At 37.7% G+C, this 10,937-nt stretch overlaps 1 protein-coding gene across 1 annotated transcript; it reads right to left on the bottom strand.

Moving 5' to 3' along the window:
* Positions 1-5,919: 5,919 nt before the first annotated feature.
* LOC309703353 (uncharacterized protein) lies at positions 5,920-8,114 on the bottom strand. Its single transcript, XM_082528130.1, has 3 exons — positions 8,052-8,114; positions 7,430-7,464; positions 5,920-6,841 (listed from the first exon to the last, which is right to left on the bottom strand). The coding sequence occupies exons 2-3, from the start codon at positions 7,433-7,435 to the stop codon at positions 6,089-6,091; spliced, it is 759 nt and encodes a 252-aa protein (XP_082384256.1). The 5' UTR covers positions 7,436-7,464; positions 8,052-8,114; the 3' UTR covers positions 5,920-6,088.
* Positions 8,115-10,937: the final 2,823 nt, after the last annotated feature.

Below are 10,937 nucleotides of genomic sequence, written 5' to 3'. Positions count from 1 at the left end.
TAGCCTGACATATTCTCGTACCTTGTCTGTGGAATCAGCGCGTACAAGTCATCATTCAAACAAAGGTAAGTCAGCTCGAGTACTGCGAGTGAAATGCGTTTGATTTCCCTGCAAACATTCAGATTAGTGCAGCATAAATTCATTCATGAGGGGAAATTACAGTGAGAACATGTGGAGGCTGTTAGGTGGATAACATAGTGAGTTCAGTGCATTGATGTGACATTGTCCTGAAGGATTTAGTTATTCTTTATGGTTAAAGAAATTGCTCTAATTTATTCATATTTATTATAAATAATCCTAATTATACATCTTGCTTCCGTATTTGTATCCTGTGTCACTAAAAATACATTTTATTTTAGTTTTATACATTGATTAATGACCTGCAGAATCTCCTTATCATACTAAGTGATTCATAATTGTCGCTTTATGCTTTCTCTATCTTGCATTACATACTTTAGGTTCATTTTCTGCAGGCAGGTTTCTGACAGAGAACAGGCAGATTTACACTATAACATGCAGCGTTCTATAGATGGACACATAAAAAAATGAAAAATTACATGTATGTGCTAACTTTCTAAACACTTTGTTACATTTATGATAAAGTAGATTAAAGACATTTATGTCGGCCTTGGCTCATAGTTCTTGTCTTTAAATGAACTTTGTCTGTGTGTGTTTCAGGTCCTGCACTCTCAAAGACTGAATGAACCAGCATTGCAGCCATGGGTCACTGTGAGCATCACAGGGAAGGTTGAAGCCGCCCACTGCAGCTGTAAGGCCGGAGTCGCGGAGACCTGCACCCACGTCACTGCTCTTCTGTTTAATGTAGAAGCAACAGTGTTGATCTGTGGCACAAGGACTGTTACAGATGAATCTGCATACTGGGTTTTGCTGGGTAATATGACCAAGATACAGCCAGAGGTTGGACATAAGATAGACGACTTCTCTTCAGCTGCCCAAAAAAAGGCTCTTGATCAAAACATAAACAGACCATCCGTATTGAAAGGTTAAAGGAGCCGCCCTCAAAACAGAAAAATCCCACCTGCTACTGTGGAGGAGTTGTCACTGCTATAATGCCATAATGTTTTATCTAGGGGACTAGATTTATGCCTGTAGTGCACTGCCGTGTAAATAATTTGCATTTACTGAATATATACTGACTGAGTCCCACTGTTCAAAAGTTGAATAAAGAAACAAACTAATTTTTGCCTCTTTTTTTTTAAATTAAAACCACCTTATAGAACATCACATCAGTAACAGTGTAGAATCCATGTCATTTATAGTTTACAAATGACAGTGTTTACATAGAATCATGACAGTGTTTACATGATATCACCCACTACTAACACGACTTTATTTACTGTATCTTTTGAAAAAAAAAATACCGCTATTTATACAGCAAAATACTTAAGAATATGTAACAGGAGCAGGTTTCATTCTTCCCTGATTTTATTATCACACTGTTCACCAAACACAGCAAACCTTCACCATCTTATCCAGGAGGGTCACCTCTTCACCCTCACATGGAAGAAGTAATCTGATTGGCATGGTGGTTTGCTTGAAGCAGGTCCCTTGTGTAGCGCTGGAACCCAGTCATGATGTTTCATCCATTTCATAGGCTGGTTTGCTGCAATAATGCCAAATAATTAGCAACTCTATAAATAGAAGGTAGTTCTGCAAAATCCCTCAGTAGGATGTTTGTTCTAATTTGCTATGAGCTCAGAGCGCATCGAAAATAAAACTAATAGGCTATAAAGAGTGACATGAACATATTTAGAACTTACCGGAATGAAAATGTCTGGAGCACCAACAGATATTTGGAGATGGAAGAGAACTGCACGTCAGCTCGTCTCACAGCTGCTATCCAGGCTAGACGCCTTCGTTTGGTAACATCGATACACGAGCTGCCTCATGTTGCTTCCAGGTTGGGAAAGAATGAAAAGATAAACCCTTTTTAAGCTTATTCTCTTGCCGGTCGTGCGATCGAACATTGCAGCCGACCACACAGCAAGAACGAACCATGGCTGTTGTGTGTTACTTCCACGCCCACCCCCGTGACATCACGCTCCAAAGCCCTATGGGAAACTCACAGAGAAACTCGTGGATTCTTCAACTGACCGCTGCGGCTCACCTGCACCAGGGTAAACCTCCGCCTACCCCACTCCTGCTTTACAGGTGAAAAGAGCAACAGGACCGCTGAGTCTTTGATGTTATTTATTTTCTGCTGTGTTTTACTTGCATCTATTTGAAAGACTGAGTGTAAACACACACAAAAAAAATTATGTGCAGGAATGTGCAGAAAATAATTTCTTCCAGTCAGAGAATGTTGCATATAATTAAATTTTTGCTTGATGCATACAGTTAAAAGGTTAAAACTAATAAAACAAGTTTTAAAAAGAGACTTTTCCATTTGATTACATTTTGTATGATGGATTATGCAGAAAAAGTAGAATTGGGCTGAAAGATCTATCGCTTTATCACCTATTCAGGTTGTAAATCGTGTTTTTAAAAGGTAACTAAGTAATTAATTACTTTTGAAAATAAGTAATCAGTAAAATAACAGATAATATAGTAATCTATATGTGTACCATGCGTTCCTATTTAAGTCAAGAATCAGCATGGACCTTTTGCTTATGATGTGATGAAATAGACACTTGTGAGAGCCGGTGGTTTATTATAGCCCGATGAGTTGCAGATTGCAGCAATAACGTCTGAAACAAACAAAGAAAAGTGACACACACTGTCTTTATAGTTTTGATTTCATTATTATTTTTATATTTTTATACAGTACATTTTTTAAGGTCCTATTTTTTTATTTATTTTTTTACCAAACCAATGCTTTCTTCCTCTACCTTTTTCATAAGTATTGTTTTCAATCATTTTTATTCTGAAAAGAAGTTCAAAACATACATATTTTCTCGTGAAGAATGGAATTTACTTAGGCAATTGCTTCCCGCAAAACACATTTTCTTCCTCATTTTAAAACTTAAAGCATGCTTGAGTAAATTTTCTATTAAAGTATGATGCTGTCAACTTAACATTAAACACTGAATGAACGTGTGCCTCTGTAATACTTTAATCAACAACAAATTCTAATGAGTCAAAAGCAGGGTGTTTTTTGTTCATTCAGTGCTTAAATTTCAAACTATATCAAATGCTTGGATTGTAGATGTGTAATATTGAAATATTTCATCCAGAAAAACATAAAGTTAAACCTTTTGGAGCTGTAAAGCTTTTAACTGTAGGTGTGTTAACCACGATGCTTTGCCAAACATCACAATAAATTATTTGTAATAAAGACAAATTACAATAAAATGAAACCTATAAAAACATACATCTATTTTCATGATCTTGCTGTCGTTTTTAAAATACACACAAGTACAAGTGACTTTTTATTCGTCATGTTTATTCATCATCTGTACAATAAATTATAAACAGAATATCAATCAAAATATACTTTAGGAAATTTGGCTCTAACACCAAATGAAAGCAACCTTCCTTTATGAAAAAGAGGAAAAGTCACATTAAAAACATATTTTAAAGGAAGCGGGACAGCTCAGTGTTCAAACCTGGGCCCTGTGCTTCGTACGTCGCTTACTACATCCAAGATCAAATGAAACATCCAAGACCAAATCATCGCGCTAACTCTGAGCTCGCTATTCCGGTTCCCCGAACACACCTGTTGTTGACGATTAGTATAGCTGGATGAAGTAATGTGAGATCACTGGGTGGCCCAACAGGGGCTACGCATCGATAGTAGAAACATTGATCGGCAACCCTTTGATTGGTCGGCGAAAATGTCGAAGGAGCGCGCTCGGTATTTTTCGGCAGCAGAGCAAGAACTCTTGAGTGAGGGATTTCAGGAGTTTCAGAGTTTAATTAAAACGCAAGGGAACACTGCAAAGGCTGCAAAAGCAAGGAGAGAGGGCTGGCAGAAAGTTGCTGACAAATCAAACTCGTAAGTAATTCAATAATAACAATAATAATGGCGTGGATTTATATAGCGCTTTTCAAGGCACCCAAAGCGCTTTACAATGCCACTATTCATTCACTCTCGCATTCACACACTGGTGGAGGCAGCTACGGTTGTAGCCACAGCTGCCCTGGGGCAGACTGTCAGAAGCCAGGCTGCCATATCGCGCCATCGGCCCCTCTGGCCAACACCAGTAGGCAGTAGGGTAGATTTATCATATCACACTATATTATCCAATATTATATTACATTATATTATATTATAATATGTTATATTATATCCCCTTTCACATTAGAGCCACAACAGGACCCACTAGAACATGGGAACAAGTAAAAGTGAAATATAAGAATATTCTACAGAATGGTAATATTTATCACTTATATTGCTTGTCGTCTCTTGGAAAGAGACCCTGGAATAATCTGTTTGTTTGTTCATAACAGCAACCAAGAAAAGGGCAGAGCAAAAAAAAAGACAGGTGGTGGTCCTGCACCCCCTCGTCAACAAGTTGGTTAAGTGAATAATACCCTCACGGGAAAATCGATATCTCTCTATGAGCACACTGTCGCGCTGAGCTAAAGGATCCTGTCTGTCCCGCAATATACGCTGGATTCTGAGGACTCTCCTTATCAATCTTGCACCTTCTGCAATGGTTGGCTCGCGTATACGGACAGGACATGGCTGCGACAGGCTTCCCAAATCCACCTTCACTTTTATAGCCGTGGTCTCTCATCTTGATTACACGAAGTAATTTACAATTACTACTCTGAAATATGAATTACATCTGTAATAATCACATACATGTAATAGAATGTTAATAGTACATTTCCCTTTTTTAGGAAATGACCTGTATGTATCTGTGTGAAATCAATAAAAGGATCAAGTGCTGCATTATCTTTAGTTACATTGATGTTATTTATTTATGGTGAAACAGTGGTGGAATATCACTGTTGCTTTCGTATGAATGACGCGGACATACCTGCGTGGCCGCGATCTAATCCTGTTTACATAAAGTAAACCTGCTCCCCAGCAGGTTTACGCTTACGGCTCTGTTGCTATGACAGCAAGTCCCGGATGGGCTTCGGGGAACCGAACGATCCAGGATCACGCGAAATCGTCAACAATCTCATCCAGCTAACTCACTTAGCGCGGTACGAAGAACAGGCCCCTGAAGTCCAAAATGAAACAAGAACTGAGCCTAAAATGTCATATTAAAAACAACAAGAACTAAAAAGAGTCATGTTTTCATGGTCCTGGATCTTGGACCCAGGGTTTATGAGCTTCTAAGATTCTTTTTTATTTTAGTATTTATTTATTTATTCATCTATTTATTTTGCTTTTAGTCATCAGTCGTGTTTCTTTATTCTTCTTTCTTTGGTCCAGTTAGTCCAGTTGGTTGTTGTTTGTTAATTAGGTTTAGTATCTTGTGTTTGCTTCCGTTACCTTTAACCTCTGAGATGTGCTTTGTATAATGTTTAATCTTTAATTTGGTTTATTATCAAGTGTCAAGTATTCAGGTTAGTGTTCTTCTCAGGTTGTTTCCTGTTTTACTCTGTAGGTTAGTTGTCTGTGATATCTTGTGTTACTTTACTGCATGTCTGTCACTCACCTGATTGTTTCCAGCTGCTGATAATTAGTCTGAATCTCGTCTCTCACGTGTTGTTGTGTTTACAGCCTTAGTATGTCTCTGTTGTTGTCGTGGCATCTGTCATGCACCCCTTTTAAAACTTCCTGGAGGAATCTCCTTTTTTTCCTGGATTTTGTTATTAATGAATTTTTACAGAAGTCTGTCTCCTATGGCTGGCATGTGGATGCTGTCAGTTCACAATCTGTATGATATTTAGTCTCTAACTTGAATACATCACAATCAGACTAACAACATTTTTGAGCATATATTAAACAGCTTTGGTAAGACAAAAAAAACAACAAGATTTTAAGCAGATAAACTTAAATATGGAACAAAAATACAATTTATTTTTTCAAAGACACAGACTCACAAACTGAGAAGTTCACTATTACAATTTCTTGTGATGACAAAGTTGGTTTGAATAAATCTGTACCAAGGTTGTTATAGCAAACTAAAACTAGGTTTTGGGAACAATTACAATTAAAATTACATCTTTATTGTTGTTGAATATATGTTGAGCTGCTTCTTCCTAGTACAGTTGTTTGGTATGTGGATGGGTATCTGTCGAGAGCCACATCCTTTAGTGTCCGGGCAAAAATGCGGACTTTGTCTTTCAACAGATGGACTTTATCATAAAGACAATTTATGTTTATGGTAGGGTGTTTGGCGAAGTGGACATTGGCCAGCTTCTCACACTCTTTTTCTAGTCTGCTGTTGATCTTGTTGATGGTGTCACAGTGCATGTTTTTCATTGGAAGCAGGGCTGACATGACCACTCTGCTCTCGGGGAAAGTGTTGGAAGCTTTCTCTATGACTCCTTTCAGAGATTCTGACAGTCTGTCCTGCTCTTGCCTCAGCTGACTGGAGCCAGTGTGGATGATGATGTGGGTTGGAGTTCCCAGATGCTCCTCTGCCAGAAGCTCAATGGCTTTTTGAGTGTTTGGACAATCAAATTTAGCCACTTTGTCCCTGGGGAAAAGTTTCTTCTCACGTATAAATCTTCCATTGGAGTCAATGAGGATGACGATGTCATTCTGGGCCCTCTGTTCTGGTTGTGAGGGCTCAGGGTTTGGACCTATGTGTGACATTGCGAGGATCTCTCTCAACACCTGGATCTCTCTATCTTTTTCACAAAGCTGTTCTTGTAAAGCTTCTACAGTTTGTTCCTCTGTTTCGTCTTGGCTTGAGTCTTCCTCAGTCTGGTCAGCATTGCCATTAAATGGAGGGGCAGCTGTGTCTTCACCGCTCTTATAAACAATATACAACAGCATCATTAATATAACATGCAGACTGATAATTACTAATTACTAACACAGTATGTGTGTGCTACAAGGCTGTAGTAAGTAAGGGTCGCTGCAGCACCCCCTGTTGGATTGCAGAGGATTAGCATGGCCACAACTACTCACTATAAAGACTGAATACGAAATAGCATTTAGTTTTCTTATCTTATTCTGCTATATAAACTATTTTTAGGTCAGGCATGGTTTGCCTTTTGTCCTCTCTCTCCGCTTTCTCCCCTTCCCTCGTCCCCCACTGGTTGCAGTGATGCCTGCCCCTCCTTAAGCCTACTTATGTGGCACGTGACTGAACACCACCTAAAACTTGATTTATAGTAATGTAATAAACTACATGTTGCTGCTACACAAACCTCAACACCTGTCTAAAGTCCATCTGGCAGTATTATGCTGTTTAATCACAGCCTTTTGGTTAGAAGGAGCTGAATACTGCTGTAATAATCCTCAGTATCTATTTTGCTAAAATAATTGCTATTATAAACACTCAACAAAAACCATAAGAAGCTACTAATACATGATTTAGCACATACAGCCACTTACCGCCATATTGATGCTTTCCTCTTTTGAGATTTATTCTGAAAGAGAATAATCATGTTAGGAGGACAGATTCTCTTTATCTATGAAGCGCCTTGAGGTGACTTTTGTTGTGATTTGGCACTATATAAATAAAATTGAATTGAATTGACAGCTGGAGATACTCTCTCGTACTAACACAACACAAGTATAAAATATGCAGGAGGAGTTATGTTATAGTACAAAAAAATCCTCCTCTTCAGACTCAATTAGCACGTTTCTGATCAAATTCCGGCCCTTTTAGAAACAGACTGTTCACTAGACTGTGGAACCCACCCCACTTATGTTATTAGTCATTTCGATTTAATGTTAGCTCACTTTACCTTCCTGACAGACAGATGTGGAATAATAGAGAATAAGGTTCAACTTGGCACACAGTAACACAAAAAACAAGTCATACTTTCTGTTAAATGAAAAAAAAGGGCTGACAACATTTTTAAAATGAAAGTAACTCAAAGAAAAATATAGCTGGAGGGTTTTTTTCTGCGCTGGAGCAAACATTTTTGTTCTATTTTTAGATAACATTTTTGAAAACATTTAGATTCTACACCATCCATTCATTAAAAAAGAAAGAACATGAGCGTCTTACCACAGCTTTACTTGAAGAGATCAGACAGGACAAGGCAACCTCAGCTGACACCACTTGACTGACTTTCAGGTAGTGGTGGTGGATTATTTTACTATTTATCGGCTGATGGCGTGGCCCTGACTTGTTTTGCAGGTTCTTTTGTACTTACCCAAGAATATTTCGTGCACACATCTTCAACAAGTTTTTCAGCATACCAACAATAGTTATAGTGAACAAATGCATAAAAATGAAACTGAGTGTGCATTATAGTCACACAAAGCAAGAACTGAACTAAAAATTGCCTATGGTGGCAACCAGTACATGCCCATGCTACAGTATTGTTTGGCCTGTGATTCCAGTTTATTGCTAGGCAACACGTTGATGTCATAATATATAAGACATACAGGTTTCATTTACATTTGACAAATACTGAAGGTCAAAAGGTCTCTTTTAATGCATGTTATATGTTGATACTTTCTTTAGTCTCAAGTTTACTATTGGCAGAAAATCACTTATGTTGATGTTGAAGTACAAGATTCCTTTACGCCTCTTCTAATTAGCACCTTGGGCAACAACAACCTACATTTGTTTTAACATGTGACAAGGTATAAATAAATAACATTACATGAACCTGACCTAAAGTAAAGCAGATCCAGTGTGGCAGGTTTCACAGCTACACTCACAGCAAAGAAATGAACCACATCCTTATTACAGTAACACCAGTGAATTTCCAGTAAATGCCTGTTGAATACTTACAAAATATTTAAAGACCAATCCCTTAATAAAATGTATTTTAGTTGTAAGATAAAATAAGATGGCCTTTATTAGTCCCAAAGTTGGGAAATTCACATTATTAGAGCAGCAGAGCGGAAAGAGCACGAGTAAATAGACAAAGGATGATATAAGAACTATCATAACTACACATAAGCAACAGAAGAAAAAATTCCAGTAAAGTGCCATTCTTCTTTTGTTTTACACTTTCTTATCATCTGTCCTGAGACTCTGCTTTTATGCAGGTACATTTATTGTAAAAAACCAAAAAAAAAAGTGATATTTTGTTTTGCAGCCCCTCAGTGGGGTTAATTCTGGGAAAGGGAGTCCAGTTCTATTTGGAAAGGTTATAATGTAACATCGAGGCAATGATTGATGTCCACTTTGCTAAGAAAGTGTTTGAAGAAGGAACTGATTGACCCACCACATAAAGAAAAGCTAAGAGTGGTCAATGGAAAATATTGCAGAATTTCAAATCTCGAGAGTTCACCTGAAACCTTGGCTGATTGTGACCTACACCCGTTTTCACACCTCATTAAGGGATCCTTTGTCCCTCTTGGGGGGACACTCCCATAGGCCTTAAATCTAGGACTTTCCACTATTTGATCCTGGAACTGAAGAAGGTTCTCGAATGAGAGGTGAAACGTCTTCAAGCAACTTAAAGAAGTCCAGACACTTTTCTTTCCAAGCTCCTTAGACTACGATGACCTGGATGACTGAGAACCTTCACAGACATATTGTGGAATCTATTCATCTGGACCTGCAGGTTGGTTAAACCTGCAGGTCCAGATGAGACTGAAGTCACCTGGATGTCTGACGAAACGTTTACCCAATACAAATTATTTTTACTTATGCAAATTCAGACATTAGAACAGTGGTTTTCATTACTCTAACTCATTTCTTATTTCCCATATTCACCAAACTTATAGTTTGACTTTTCTTTGATTAAAAATAAAGATGATTTACAACTAACAGGAAAATTTCTGTTTTAGCACTCTGATCATTTTTACCACATAAGGATCGATGTTAAGATCATCAGATGTGATGTCAGGAGGAAGCCGGGGGGCTTTAATCTCTTTGTCTCACTGCTTTCAACACTTTTGAAAAAGTAGTAAACATAGGAAAGTTTGCACTGTCACCTTTTCTCTGTCTACTTCTATTTCATCAGTGAGACAGCATATTTTAAAAGGAGACTTACTAAGCCCACTTTTAGCGTCATTCCTTCAGCACTTTAGTGGTGTTTAATGGTGTTTAGGTTCAAGTGAAACCTAAATATATATTTAAAAAAAATAAATTTACAATGTTTTCGTGCTTTCTCTTTTAGTATTATGTAACAATATAAAGGCACAGAGGGCAGTGAAATAGCTTTGATTTCTTACAATGAGAACATTTTTTTTTTGTGAATATCCAAAAGCATTAAGTCCTTTCATTAACCACAGACGATCCAAGATCAAAGAAAAGAGAATAGACTGGTCAGTAGGTACTGCTTAGATCTGGGGTTTAAGTTTTGATGGCAATGAACCCCAAAAAGATCAGATTTTATTCTCCAAAAGTTTTTTCCTGGACGATTGAGAATGCATCAAGACATCAGATTTTGTTGTTTTATAATGAGGGTTGTTGCTTGTAGTGTGGAGAAATGGTCACTAGGGGGAGCCGGTGGTGTATTGTTTAAAGCCAGAGGAGGCGTTCATTCCAGCAACAACCTCAGAAGAAAACACGAAAGTGTCACTGCTGTTTTTATAGTCTGAATCACTTATTTTATCCTTTTCCTTATTTAGAGGCCAAATTTCTATTTTAAGATAAAGCCCAAATATGGTGAATATGGTAAATGAGGAATCGCTGTAATTCACATCCAGGGAAGCGCTGAATTAACTGGGCAAAATGTCTTTATTTAAATAGCATGATATCTGAAAAATGCCTAAAATATTAGTTTGGTCCTCTGTATTGCCATGCTTTGTTACTTCCATGCTTCTGTTTCAAACTAAATCCAAGCAAACATCTTGTATGTAGATGTTACATTTGAAATATTATGTTCAGAAATACTGAAAATCAAGGCTTCTCCAGCTTTAAATGTGGTCTGATAGTCATGGTTCACTGAAGACCATAAAAACTGCAGAGAAAAATGAAGATTTTAAT

The sequence above is a fragment of the Aulonocara stuartgranti genome (assembly GCF_965226115.1).
Source record: "Aulonocara stuartgranti genome assembly, chromosome: 3".
Taxonomy (NCBI): domain Eukaryota; kingdom Metazoa; phylum Chordata; class Actinopteri; order Cichliformes; family Cichlidae; genus Aulonocara; species Aulonocara stuartgranti.
The sequence above is the reverse complement of the archived record's forward strand: the minus strand, read 5'-3'. Positions and strand labels throughout refer to the sequence as shown.